A 14284-nucleotide genomic window follows, 5' to 3' on the forward strand; every position below is an offset into this window, starting at 1 on the left:
TGGCCAACTAAAGGTGGCCGCGACAAGCGAACCGACGAATAAAAAAAAACAGAAACTATCTTGTTACACCAATCGTAACAACTCTCTTTTTTTACGTATGAATCAAGTCATTTTCCCTTTGCGGAAAAACTAAAAAGTAATACCGAGGGGGTGGGGCGGGAGGAAAATACACGTTGACCGGAAAAAAAGTAATCGACCGAAGCTGTTGTCTTTAGAGTGCAACGGAAACGATTCGCACATTTTTAAAGTGCTATAGATAAACTAATAGGAACTAATTGGGGAGTGGTTTCTACCTGATAGTGTCAGATAGAGGTCATATATGGTTCCTCGCCTTACTGGTGGCAGGCGCTTACTGCGTTGGCTGTTCAGAGCCATCGCAACGTCCGCTTCCAGGTATCGCCACTGCTACAAGGTCTTCTTTGTTATGCGTGTTTCTTCCGCATATAGTAAAATTTTTACTTATTTCTATAATACTATTCGTCAAACGAGATGATTTTACAATACGTTTATCTTGCAATTTTAGCGTTCAGCGGCAAAAATCGGCAAACGAAAAATCACGGTTTAACGAATGCAAAAATCTTCACGTTTTTCATATTGAACAAATCTTTTTGAGGACATCTTTAGCACAGTCATTATTATAATATATCATATGTAACAAGATGTACCTTGTAATGACCCCATGTTTGAGAGATACAAAAGCTGATTTTGTACTTGATATTCATGAGAGGCAATTAAATATTATGAAATTTGCAACTATGTATTGCAAAACAATTACTGTAATTAATATAAAGGACTGTACCTCAAAATCCAAAAGTGCTTCTTCTTCATCTCTCTTATAATATTCAATGTTAACAGTGATTAAGCCTTCAGTATATCCTCGAACTGTAATTAGACTACCTTTGGGACCTGTATATAAAACTAAAAAGCTTCCATCAATGCTTGATTCAGTTAATGGCTTCAGACTATCAAAGTGTTCTTGAAGGACATTAGCAATTGCTATTTTTAGATTGGATCGTTTCTCCACATCTACTATTACATTTGATGGTACTGTAAAGTCAAGAAGCACAGTGTGGGCAACCATTGTATAAAAACCTAAAATCATTTTTATTGCATATTATTTATTTATTAATAGTTATTAATTGAATATTACACATAATTTAATATAAAATTTATTCAAGAAAGCTACATAAATAAAATATTAAATTAAAATGAGATATTCTGTAACTTAGTATTTATCATAGAATATACTTTTATCTCTTTTAATACACAACAAACTTAATTAATACTAAATATTAGAAAAAGATATTTTAATACCTGTATATTAATATAAAATGACTGTAAAATGAAGAAAATCACAATTCCTGTACAAATCCTTAAATTGAATAAACATAAAAGAACTTGTAGAAAATATTTTAAATTCCTCCTGGAAAATAGAGAAGTTTTAAGGTTATACTACATCACGCATAGTAGAAAATAAGTTAAATTGCCTTAAACCAATAGTTCAATTATAAGTAATGAAATGATTAACTTCGTTAACAATATATAAGTAGGCCAATTTTTTTTTTAATAAGTTTCAATTGTTATAATATTAAATTCATTAAAATTATATTTCAAACCATTTTTTGTTGAAATAAAAATTTTGTAATTGCATCTGAAACTTCCTTACAACAACAAAGAGTTAATATTAACTTTTTAATATTAATAAGCAAACATTATATAAATTAATTTTTACATCTTATATTCATATTAATAATTAAATGAATGTAAGCTGCAAAAATTATGTGAAAATACTTAATATATATAAAATCACATGGTCAAGTAACCTAAGGGTAAAATTATATATATAATGACACAGAAATATAATTAATAGAACTCATGCCATTACTCTAAAATTTATTTGTAAAAAATAATACTTCTTAAATGAAACTCATTAGTTTTTATATATTTATATATAGGTATTTAAAAGTGTACATCACATGATTAGATAATACCATTAATCAAAACAGGAATTATACTCACAAATTACACTTACAATAATAACTCTCAATCACGAGACCAGTAATTTATACGATAAAAATGCTTTTGCAATACAGGTCGTTATATTACACTATGTTCCAATCAGTGCTACCAATTGTTTATGTAGATAAACTTTTACACCGTTTGAAATCTGCACATTGAAATTTATAATATAATTTAACGAAAAGCTGAGATGGGATTAAAACATTTGCAATATTTTTAGTATAAATCTAATATTTTATAAAATTATGTGTTACAGTTATAGAAATACAGATCCTGAAACAGATCAATGGTTTTCCCTCACTCTGCAATTTAGAGAATTTTAGGAATTTCTCAAAATTTACCAATTGAAATTCAAATTGACAGAATTAAAATGTTACGTTCTATTTAGTTGCCGACGAGAAGGTAGCGTTAACTGACGTTTAATACAACTGGCAATAAGTTGCAGTTTCCGCTAACCTGCTATGTGCTATACTGGCATGGGAGAGGATTAAAGTTGTTCGAAAAGTAAATTAACAATATATAATGATTTATTCAAATCTTATTCGATTTCGATATTGACAATTGTCTGACAGACTGACGGATATAAAATTTTTCTGTTGACTAAATGATAATTAAGTCTTCGAATGGTAATTATTCGGTTGACGAACGGTAATTAATTCATAATATTTGATAGACGAAAGGTAAATATTCTTACTGATTTCTCTGAGTCGCTATACTTATTTATATCTGTTGGAGACGAAAAAATGTCGTTTGAAAATGTTTGAATGTTTGTTTATAATGTCGTTTGAAAATGTTTGAATATTTGTTTATAATATCGTTTGAAAATGTTTAAATGTTTGTTTATAATGTTGTTTGAAAATGTTTGAATGTTTGTTTATGTCAAAAAAAATATTAATTTATTCATTTATATTACAAAGTATTACATTTATATTGAAAAGCATATATGTATACTTTAGTAAAATAGTAATATTTTAATCACTGGCATTATCAGCCTGGTTATCATCTTCTCTTCCACTTTCTGAGGCGCTTCTAGAATTCGATTCTTCATCTGAATCTTTGAGAACCTTTCCTTTGATATTTTTTTTTGGTCTCAATGTTTCAAAGTCTGAACCTTCTTCATCTGATGAATATATATTTGATGCTAAAAATATAAAAATAAACAAATACTTTTTAATCAATGTCTTTTAAGTAATTTATTTATTTTATTTAAGTAAGTGAAGTATAACTTACCCTTAACAGGAATATTCATTCCTTTCTTATATTTATTCTTAATTGCTGCAAGAGAAATAGCACCCTCGTCATCTGAACCATCATCATGATAAGCATCAGCTCCATATCCACCAACAGATCTTCCAGTAGTTCCTCTACCTGCAGTACTTTTCTTTGTTTTACTTTGAACTCGCATTGCCATGCGCAATTTCTCTTCCTCTTTCTGTATAATAATAGGCCTAAGTGCTGTGTTATACACAAATTTCATGATAAAATGGAATTAAACAAACATAATTTACCTTAATCATTTCATATCTATTTTGATCTGGATTGGTTCCTACTTGAGATAATACTTTTATACCAGAAGTTTTTTGTGATCTATCTGCTAAAGACATTGTCATTTTTCTATGAGTGAAGGATTCTGTAGAATGTGGACGGAATGTCAATTTTGTTCTAAACACTGCTTGTCCTTGAAGACCAGTTCCTTGTCGAATATAGAGGTGATTATGATCACCCTGAAGTGGTTGTTTATATACATCAAAAATCTCAGAGCCAAGGTGTAGAGACATGCTGCCATCAGACCATTTCACAAACCTGGCATTACTTTCTTTGATAACTTTACCCTGTTCATCAAAAGTTTCTTTCCAACGAAGAGTATTTTCTACTTTTAATTTCAACCTAGCTCGACCTTCCTCATCTAAAGTTTCTTCTTCATCAATTTCATCTTCATATGTTTCTGTATCAAATGGTCGTGTTTCTACTGAAAGGAAATTTGGAAGTTTTACAAAATGTATTTCACGACCTAAATCTGTACTGATTTTTGGAATTTCTACATCAATTCTTGTCTCTGGTGGAGGTTCTGGTTCTTCTTCTTTTTCTTTATCTACATCCTAAAAATAATGAATTGTAAATATCTTTTGCTTGTGAAGAATTTTTTAATTATAAATAACTTATTTTATATATACATCTTCAATAACAGCCTGACTAGGGCCTTCACCACCACTATCAGATCTCTCTGGGCTTCTACTTCTGCTCCTACTTTTACTTCTGCTTCTGCTTCTGCTTCTACTTCTACTTCTACTTCTACTTCTACTTCTGCTTCTGCTTCTGCTTCTGCTTGTACTTCTACTTCTACTTTTGCTCTTTTCTTTCTTCTCATCTTCTTTGTCCTTTTCATCATCTGTACTAATATCACTAGCATCTCCAAAAAGGGCATCTGCTGTTGGAGCTAAAGTTTGTTTATCTCCTGCCTCACTTTCTGAATCAGAATCTATTAGCGGTTTTGACTTTTTTGTTTCATTGTCTGCTTCTGAAGCAGAACCACTATTATTTTCTTTAGGAGCTGGGCTTGCTTCTCCATCACTATCACTTGATTTTACACTGTCTGCAATGTAATAATGTATATAAACAGTATTTAATTTATTTATTAAATCTTAATTCTAAATACATTGATTGTTTATCCTTTGTAATTGACAAACCTCTTGTTTTCAACGATTTTTCAGATTCATTGTCATCTTTATTTTCTTCAGAACTTTCTGAAGAACTTTGCTCAGAATCTATCGGTTTATTTTTTTCGGACTCAGGAGAATTTATCATTTTAAAAATATTAATATCATTAGCAAAGAAGGTTAAAACTATAAGTAAATACTTATTTACTGTTCGTCAGTCAGAAGATGTCAGAATCGTACTAATAGTAACACATCATAGTAGATTGTAAAGACAGTCACAAATTTAGTAACTCTCATGATCGGGATGAGGCGCTCTAATGTCACAGATGCGCTTTACAAGTCGGCCGCTTATTGTAGAACGCTGCAATCGCAATTTATGTCAAACAGTGATAAACAGTAAAGTGTTTTTATTAACATCATTTATTATATTAATATAATAATTAATTGTTCTATAATATCCTTATTTAAAAAACGTAAAAAATAAATTTGTATATTTGAATAAATAAAAAAATGCATATTTTTATATGTATTAAATATTTTTAAAACAGAGATGAAACTTTACAAATGTTTGGAACTACAATTGAAATAGAAAATTGCGTTTTCCAAAAAGCAAAATGTTGTTATTCTTCTCATTTTTGTTTATTACTCTTAATTATCTATGTAAAAAGTAAATAATATATTAAATATTTCAAGTAATAAATTGTTAATTATTTTAATTAATAACAAGTTCGTCTTTTTCCAGGAAGAATGTCTATGTTTTACGGTCAGACTAATTCTACATGTCACAGACTTAAGCAATGTATATCCATACATACATTTATTTTAATTTATATAAATTGAAGTTATATAATTAACTCTTCTACTATATTAACTCCTATAATATATTATACTTCTTCCAGATTCTAAAATATCGATGCGTGGTCGCCCTGCATGTTATAAATGCAACTTGTGTAATTGATTAATTGTACATTCATTTTTTTAAAAAAGTATCTCAATTTAATGTAACAATATTTATTTACACATATTATTTTTATATTTCTTTATATAATATTTCTTTAGACATACTATTATTTTTCGGACGTGTCCATTTTTTGATAACTAAAATAGATATATAGGGTGAGACGGTAATCATAGAACAACCGGACAGAGGATGATTCTACGTGAAAAAATATGTCGAAGATATGCAGTAAAATTTTTTCATATGTCGCTTTTTTCGAAACATTTGAGTTTAAAAATTCGTCAAATATACTTTAACTTGGCTAAGTACCAACTAGGTATGAATATACATTGAGCACGAGGTTATTAGTTAATATACATATGAAAATAAGTCAAAAATATTCAATAATATTTTTCTATTCATTGTAAAATCTCATTTTCAAGAAACTAAAGTTTAAACATGTTTAATTACGAAATAGTTTGATACACGCGCATGATATCTCAATCTCAATAATCATTTTCAAATCTATTTTCCTCGAAAAAACGAAAGTATCTTATGAAAAAATATTATTTTATTCTTTTCGATTTATTTTCACATATAGTTTAAACTTCTGTCGATTATTTATTCTTGTCCAGTCTGGAATTAGGCAAATTTATATATCCTTGTCAAATTCTTAAATTCGATTTTCTCGGAAACAAAATCTCGGATGAAAAAATATTATACTACATCTTTTTCTTACTTTTTCACATAGACCCACTATTTTCTGATTTCACAGGGTGTAGGCTGATATTATTAGAGTGGAAATTGTAGTAGTATGAAGAAGCAAAATTTTTAAGTGATAGAGGCGCCACCATGCATTCATATATTCATATATATTATATGTATATTTTATGACAGTACTATAGCTGTTTACATTATAATATTACTTATAGTGTAAGTGTTCAATTATTGATTGTGCTTGCAAGTGATTCTTGAACTTACATATATTGTTTGTCATTGTTTATTAAAATGTTAGACGAAAATAAATTTTAAACAAATAAACTGCAAGTGTGCAAGTAAGCACAAGGTAAATGTTATCAAGTACACATTTTTTAAAACATTTCTTATTACTTTATGAAAATAAGTGAACAAATTAAACAAATTCTATCTTTATTTTAACAAATTTATTTTGGATCCATAATTTACAGATGTTTGTAGTGATTGTACAAAGTAGAAGATCTTATTGTTCAATATAATAAACGTATATAAAATAAATGTATAAAATCATATATATACTATCAATTAAATTTATTCATTATTGTCATTTAAAAATGTTGGGTTATCATATACAGGCCCTTTTGAATTTTTATTTTTTGGGTATATTTCTTTCTCATTAGCTGCATTATTTTGAGACTGCAACTCATGTTCTGCTAAAATATTTGAACGATGTTGTTCAAAAGCTTCTAGTACACCTTTTGGTGTGTTTAAAGATATTGTTTTTCTAAATCCTGAAATAATACATTTAATATAAGATTATTTTAAAGCATAATTATTATTTTTGTTATATTTTATCATTATAATAATATTATATATCATAAAATATTACTTTTAAATATTATTATTAAAATATAATTTATTAAATATATTATACTAAAATTAAATACCAGATATATCAGGGTTCCTTAATTTTATATTGAAAACTACTTCAAAGTTGGAAGGTTGCTTCGTAGGATTTTGAGATTCTTCCGCCAATTCTCTAACAGTTTTATGTTTTCTTGAAGAGGTTTCAGACCTATTATTATGTATTGTTTGATATTCTACTGTACTTTGGAGACCATCAGCTATATTTTTTGCATGAGTACTAGTAACTAATTCATTTGGTAAATTTTCTTTCTGGAAAGAAATATGAAAGTTAAATCAATTAAATTAAATTATATTTGACAATAATTCTTTTTTATAATATTACCTTGTTAAAGCATGCTAAACTCAATTTCACATTAGCAAGCACATGGATAAACGTAGTGAATCTATGACTTAACATAGCTAAGAATTGGATGAACAAAATGAAAACAAATGCAATAATAAAGAGACATCCAATTGGTTCCAAATGCATATAGTTTCTGAGTATATGTACCTGAAAAATTTTTTCATTTATAATGAGATTAAAATCAGTCAGAAATGATATTCATAGCACATTGAGAACATAAGACTTACTTCATGTGTGTCATTAATAAAAGTAATGTTATATTTAACAGCAAATGGCCATTGGACATGCAAAACATCTTTGTTTATTTGCAACAAGAATATTGCCACTATAAATAATGTATTTATCATAAAAAATTTGAAAAGACATTTATTACGTATGTCTATTAACCCCTCTGAAATTTTTTGCTGCAACAAAATTTAATTTTCCATAAAAGTTTTTATTAATTTTTCAATTTTAATTATTTATTTTCTTGTAAAAATCATACTTACCTGCCTTTCCACATCAATTTCAATAGGATGTAAATATTTTTTAATTAATTGCCTCCAAAATTCTTCTTCTGCATATGATAGAAAATCTATTTTTCCATTTTTCAAATGTTCATCTTGTATCCAATAAGGATTTATTACGTAATTTGGATCTTCTTGATTGTTATTAGTAAAGGTACATTCTGAAGTTTCTGATTCTGTATCTGTGTTTAAATGTTCAGACACTTCTAATTTTACTTCATCGTATATTTTACTTTGATCGTTGCTTTTTTCTTCTATATTGCCTTTTAATATGTTATTGAGCTCTAAGGTACTAAAAATTTTAGTGAATTTAAATATAATATATTTATTATAGCATTTCTGAGTTTTCATTAGTTTAATACCTTTCTATATGCTTTAAACGAATATTAATTTCATTTATAGAATTATAGATAAATTCTAAGTATTCTTCTGATTTCTTCGAATTTTTATGAGTATAAAATCTACATTTACACAAATTGTGTAAAAAAGATTTCAGGTATTTATTAGCAACAGTTCCCTCTTGTTCAGATTTCTTTAGCTTCCTATTTTGTTGTTCTAATGCCTATAAAAATTATAATTCATAATGTATGAGAAGCAATACTAAAATAATTTACTAAATTAATTTACTAGTAACTAATACTAAGATAATTTTTTTTATAAAGTTATACTTGTCTGTGCAATTTGGATTCTCTGGTCCCCCATGTAATATTATGTAGATTGAAGATGGAAAAAATAATGAGTAACATGTACATAGATGGCACAGTAATATAATAAATGATTGCATAAGGTAAACATGATAGTTCCTGAGGATGCAATAAACCTGTTGCTACGAACTGACCGATTACAATAAGAAATAAAAGAGCATTGGGTGCAAGGAGTCCATCTGCTGCTATTTGTAATACTATGCCAATTAATACAACCATCATTACTACACCATATAAGACAGAAATAGTTTCTGCTGCTATAAGCTGTAATAATATTAATAAAAACTTATAAATTAATTCTATTAATAATTATCAGTTTTAAATTGGTTATATTTACATTGTATATGGATAATTTAGATTATTACCTGTTTGTGTACATCACCAAAAAAACTGATTAAAGCAAAAATGACAATTGGAATTGAATTACACCAGAAACTTATCCAATTATTTAATTCAAAGGAAGTTACAAATGCCCCAACCATCATTAAGTAAATGAAAGATGGCCCTATAATTGTACTACCTACATAAAGTAATATAATAAATAAATAAATAATAGATATACATATATATTTTTAATACATAATATATGAATAACTATTTCTGCATTTATTAATTATACATATTTATAGAACCAAATTACCTGTTAAAATCCATTGGTAAGTTACATAAAGCCATGAAATATTATTATTTAGTTTCCTGGTTTCCCTTGATGTATTTAGTAAATCAAAAATGTTAGCCATGGTTGATGGAATCCATCGCCGACGTTGAATATAAAACTCTTCAAATGATTCTGGAGCATGTGTATAAGCGTCACTAGCTGCACAATATTCCACCTAATTGAATGAAACAAATGAAGAAAGGTATTTATAATAAATTAATAAAGCATTTTTTAAATCTAATTCCTTATTTTTTAGAAAAATAATTAATTTTTTTAAAATTATGATTTGAAGTGTAATATAGGTATAAATATACATTTTCTTACTTTACAACCAGCTTGTAAAATTAGTGTACAAAGCCATCGATCTTCTCCTTGATCATACTGAATATAATGTTTTGGTTCAGTTGACCTTATTGCATATTTAGCTATAACATTATGTTGCATTAAAGCTTTTGCTCTGAACAGAGAAAAACAACCTGGACTGCAAAGAACAGAGCCTATTGTGTGTTCTGTTGACTTCTGAAGCCAATGCCCAATAGCATATTCAAATTTCTGCAACCAAATCATGGGACCTACATATGAAAATATATTTTTAAAACTATATTACAAAATACTTTAATTTATTAATTTTTAATAAATTTTAAAATAAATTTAGGAGAAATAAGAATATATTTCATATGTTAAATTTTTATGTCAAACTTAGATATCTATGGAGGTACCTTTTCCTATGGGATGTATTCTTCCACAAGCTGCACCTAATTCCTTATTTTTCTTCATCAAATCTAGCAATGCTTTAACAGCTGTTGGTCGAAAATCAACATCTCCATCTAGTGTTAGAATGTAAGTATTTTCTGCTATTAATTCTTTAGTGTCAAAATCTGTTGATGAGTTCATGAAACAATAACCAAGAAGATAATACATATACATGACCTAAAATATATCAGTAATTAGTACAAAATAAAAAGATATAATTTATGTATTTAAGAAAGAACCTATTTGAATTAAATTTATAGAAATATAATTTTGTCTCATATTAAGAGTAATATGATTAAGTACACCTGACTCCATCGTTTTCTGTGTCTGATTTTATTTTTATCTTTAAGATGTACTGTTAAACGTGTTTTTCCTGGTAAATTCCAAACTAGTTGACCACCATAAGGAGTTGGATATTTAGTTGGTGGTAAATCAAGTATACCAAGATTTTTTATGTTTTCCTGCATTGATTCCACAAATGTTGCTACATATTCATTTATGCATACTTCACTTTCTTTATGGTTACAAGATCCAATACAACCATGCATACAACAAAATGCATCATCAAACATTACATGTGCTGAAACAGTTCATATGTCATTTTTATTTAATACTTTAAAGATTTTAATTGAAATATACTATATGTCTTGCATAATTAATTATAAGTATGCTATTTACTTTCAAGTTCATAGTAGTCATTAATAGAAATCTTATAATACTTCTGTGTAACTTTCATGGCACAGTGATCTTTATCTAATCTTAAAATACTTCCAATCAATTCGTTCATTTCTTTTTTATTTTCGTGCCACATAGTTGCACAAACATAAATTACAGGGACATAAGCATTTCTTTTGTTATTTATAGTGTTTTGAGAAAGTGTGGAATTAGGATTACTAAAATCACATATTTCGTTTGAATTGCTACTCTGAAATAAAAGTTTCAGCTAGAAAGCAGCAGTTAAACAAACTTTCATTTTGAAATACTAAACAAAGTAAAACCTCAAATTCTGTAATAGAGTCTGAAGATTCTTCTACTTCTTCAACAACATGATAATTTTCATGTCTCCTCTTATTTAATCCTAAGAATTGATCAATTAGGAATGCATCATAACTAGGATGATAGAAAATTTTCTCTATAGGTGCAAGTCTTTCCTTTTCACCTAACCAGATTTGTACTGTAATCCAAATCTGTGATAACCACCATATTATCCAGCACCAGATATGCCAGTTTAAAAGAAACTCTGTCATACTATTATATTTAGGTGTATTTAAGAATAAATAATCTGGTATTAAATTATGAAATGCACACGAATCTTCTTCTCTTGATACACAAAATATCATTATTAATAAGATCGTCCCTGGAGTAATTAAACTTATTGGCAGGGCAAAGCCAAACTTATGCATTTGAGTTTTATATGCAATTATTGCTGTAAAGGTATTAAACAATTTTTAGAATTATACAAGATAAAATAAAAAAAATCATTACAATATATAATTTATTATTATCATATTTATAGTAAAAATGTATGCCTTACCTACTTGATATATGACAAAAGCACAAAATATTTGTAATAAAAAGGTATACAGGGGTGCAGAAGTAGTATCTATAATAGTATCTGTAATATTATATTTATTTGATAGTTTGATTAATTCTATGTTATATTCATTCTGTCCCAAAAATTCAAAAAATTCTTGTATATGGATTTCTTTAAAAGTTGAAATCACTATAGTACTTGAAATAAAGATTAAACATCTCCATAATGCTATATATCCTTGTAATACATTGCAATTATTTGATAAATCTATTTTATTTTTTGCTAATAAATTTATGAAACCTAAATAAAAAATTATATTTTTTTAAAAAGTTGTAAATTAGAAAAAACATGTCAGAAGATATAATAGATTTAAATTATGCACAAATTTTACCACAATAACTATTGTGTGTCACATAATTATACCACCAACGAGAAGAAGATAACAGAAGTGATATAGGAAGAATCCATGTTAGAGGATGTTGTATATAATTCAGAAAGGAATATAAAACTGTTCCTGAACCTTGAACAATTACTGCTAAAACATTGGATGCTAGGACTACTATAAATATCTTAGTTGCTCTTATGTATTTGTGATATTGTATAAATAAATCTGTAATAATAGTATAAATTTGTTAACTATATTTTTCATAACTAATTTACAAATAGATTTACTTACTTAAAATGGTAGGAATAAAACAAATACAACTACAGATTGCAGCAACATCCACAGAATTAAGCTGTGGAAGACAATAGAAAATTAATGATGCAACACCAATTGACTGAATTGTTTCCAAAACAAAAAGAATTATAATAGCTTCTTTTGGAGGCAATTTTTCTTTCTTTTTGAAAAGAAAATACCATATTGCATAAAGTATTGTGAAACACTCTGGTATGAGGAACATAGAAATAATATACCATGTCCAAATTATTTTGCCTTTTTTGGAAATCCTTGCTTCCAGTTCTTCTTGATATTCTACAACATTAAATGTTACTGAAATAGTACCCTTATTTGTATAAAATGTAAAATTTATATTAAAAAAGAGTTACATGTAAATATATTATGAACATAATTGTAATGAAATTTATAATTTTAAGTAACTATAAGCACAATTATAAACTTATAATGATATAAATTAATGAAGATAAATATTAAATAAATTACCTGAATAATAATCACAGAACTGTATAGACTTTTCATCTTTGAGCTGTGATAGAGCAAAAATGACTACAAATTTAGAGATTAAACCAGTACAAAGGACAATACAGAAAAATATACCATATACAAATACTTTAATAATTTGCATAGAAATATCCAACCATTTTTTATTTTGCATAGATGCACTTTCCTTTTTTATTGGAAAATATTTAAATATATCCCAAAATGTATTTGATGAACTTGGAAGCCTACAATTAAGTGAGTAAATTCAGTAAGGTAACTATTAATAAAGTAGACATTTTTTAAACACATATTAAATTATGATATTATAACGTAGATTACTCGAAATTTTTTTAGACTTTTACATACTTGAAACTTTTAAATTATATATATAAATAAAATGATGAATCCTTACGAATTTTGCGACGTATTTTCATCTTCATATTCCGAAAAATCATCGTTAGAATATTGAAATTCATATGAAGGTTCTAAACTATTGTCTTTCGACGATGACATGCTGCAAGAATAAAACTTACTAATAAGTTTAGTCATTGATGTGTCACCAATAGCCCAAATTTTCATTGGCATATCAATTAATATACTGATAAAATTGATAAGATTTCAAATTTGTCAAGGGTTTTCTACATTATCTGTGATCTAGGAGATCAAGGAGATAGAGAAACAAGTAAGTTATAGTAATGTTCTATTTTTTCTAAGACGATATTTAGGTTTATTAAGAAATGAATTTTGGTCAACAGAATTCATTGTTATTTATTATTAGCCTAGTGTGTTATATGAAATGGAGTAGAATCATTAAATGATATATTTTACGCCTAAAAATAGATGAATGTAAAAATATTATTTTACTAGAAGAAACATCAGTTGATATTTTTACTTATCATTTTTTATTTAGTAATATGCATTAAAAATGTTTCAGATATGAACATAAGAATGAATAAATTAGGATCTTTATGCAACAATGAACTGTTTCAAAACTTTATTTTCTTAATAATAATTATTGTTAGACTGCGTATATTTATGCAAATTCGCGTTTTTATGATTATAAGTAAAAACATAGAACATATATAGAAAAATTGTTTTATTCATTAGATATCGTAAGAAGTAATATATATTTGATATTTTATATATTTTTTATATTACATAAATGTTGAGCATTTTTGCATCTTAAAATTTCCTATAAATGCATCAAAATCCGCAGTCTAGTAATTATATTCTCTAATCAGTTTTATTCATTTAATAACAAATTGTAAAAATTTATAAAAATGATAGCGAAGATTGAAAGCAAGTATATGAGCAATACATTCAAACAAGATTTTAATTTTACCGCTGCCATAAAGTTGAAATCATATCGAATTCTGAGTCGTAACATTCGA

The 14284-nt window shown here is 26.9% G+C and overlaps 3 protein-coding genes and 1 long non-coding RNA gene across 9 annotated transcripts in view; 1 reads left to right on the plus strand and 3 right to left on the minus strand.

The window, feature by feature from the left end:
• Nucleotides 1-731, plus strand: part of LOC112212533 — a 1392-nt gene extending 661 nt beyond the window's left edge. The window contains exons 2-3 of the long non-coding RNA XR_002946355.2: nucleotides 14-393; nucleotides 524-731. This is a non-coding gene — a long non-coding RNA (uncharacterized LOC112212533). The remainder of the gene's footprint in view (nucleotides 1-13; nucleotides 394-523) is intronic.
• Nucleotides 1-2449, minus strand: part of LOC100742708 (spermine synthase) — a 5092-nt gene extending 2643 nt beyond the window's left edge. Inside the window, exons 1-4 of one of the 6 annotated variants that reach the window (XM_012383368.3) lie at nucleotides 2033-2449; nucleotides 1315-1423; nucleotides 800-1092; nucleotides 294-405 (exon numbers count right to left, since the gene is read on the minus strand). In XM_012383368.3, coding sequence (XP_012238791.1) covers nucleotides 294-405; nucleotides 800-1081 — 394 coding nt within the window. In that variant the 5' untranslated portion in view covers nucleotides 1082-1092; nucleotides 1315-1423; nucleotides 2033-2449. Of the gene's footprint in view, nucleotides 1-293; nucleotides 435-799; nucleotides 1093-1314; nucleotides 1424-2019 lie in introns of those variants that run through there. The other 5 variants (XM_012383363.3, XM_012383364.3, XM_012383367.3 and 2 more) reach the window with 5 other exon arrangements.
• A 451-nt stretch (nucleotides 2450-2900) lies between these two features.
• Nucleotides 2901-6409, minus strand: LOC100742825 (another transcription unit protein). The gene is made up of 6 exons (XM_012383377.3): nucleotides 6342-6409; nucleotides 4707-5037; nucleotides 4194-4612; nucleotides 3528-4118; nucleotides 3250-3451; nucleotides 2901-3160 (listed from the first exon to the last, which is right to left on the minus strand). The coding sequence occupies exons 2-6, from the start codon at nucleotides 4822-4824 to the stop codon at nucleotides 2991-2993; spliced, it is 1500 nt and encodes a 499-aa protein (XP_012238800.1). The 5' UTR covers nucleotides 4825-5037; nucleotides 6342-6409; the 3' UTR covers nucleotides 2901-2990.
• A 352-nt stretch (nucleotides 6410-6761) lies between these two features.
• LOC100744247 (chitin synthase chs-2) lies at nucleotides 6762-13038 on the minus strand. The gene is made up of 18 exons (XM_024366321.2): nucleotides 12897-13038; nucleotides 12411-12707; nucleotides 12126-12344; nucleotides 11735-12034; nucleotides 11199-11626; nucleotides 10879-11125; nucleotides 10506-10780; nucleotides 10167-10377; nucleotides 9772-10019; nucleotides 9430-9622; nucleotides 9155-9309; nucleotides 8754-9053; nucleotides 8448-8647; nucleotides 8068-8377; nucleotides 7807-7983; nucleotides 7559-7726; nucleotides 7257-7485; nucleotides 6762-7100 (listed from the first exon to the last, which is right to left on the minus strand). Exons 1-18 carry the CDS (start codon nucleotides 13036-13038, stop codon nucleotides 6901-6903), a joined length of 4299 nt encoding a protein of 1432 aa, XP_024222089.2. The 3' UTR covers nucleotides 6762-6900.
• Between the last annotated feature and the right edge of the window lie 1246 nt (nucleotides 13039-14284).

Source organism: Bombus impatiens, unplaced genomic scaffold (assembly GCF_000188095.3).
Source record: "Bombus impatiens unplaced genomic scaffold, BIMP_2.2 scf_0216, whole genome shotgun sequence".
Taxonomy (NCBI): Eukaryota; Metazoa; Arthropoda; class Insecta; order Hymenoptera; family Apidae; genus Bombus; species Bombus impatiens.

Excerpts from the sequence above, each read along its gene's own strand:
- LOC100742825 (XM_012383377.3), bottom strand. The coding sequence starts at position 4,824 with ATGATAAATTCTCCTGAGTCCGAAAAAAATAAACCGATAGATTCTGAG. Across the intron at positions 3,452-3,527 it reads ATAGATATGAAATGATTAAG|AAAGAGGAAGAGAAATTGCG; the intron begins GTAAATTATGTT and ends ATTATTATACAG. Across the intron at positions 3,161-3,249 it reads AATGAATATTCCTGTTAAGG|CATCAAATATATATTCATCA; the intron begins GTAAGTTATACT and ends TTATATTTTTAG.
- LOC100744247 (XM_024366321.2), bottom strand. The coding sequence starts at position 13,038 with ATGCAAATTATTAAAGTATTTGTATATGGTATATTTTTCTGTATTGTC. Across the intron at positions 10,020-10,166 it reads AATACATCCCATAGGAAAAG|GTCCCATGATTTGGTTGCAG; the intron begins GTACCTCCATAG and ends TTTCATATGTAG. Across the intron at positions 7,984-8,067 it reads AAATTGATGTGGAAAGGCAG|CAAAAAATTTCAGAGGGGTT; the intron begins GTAAGTATGATT and ends ATTTTGTTGCAG.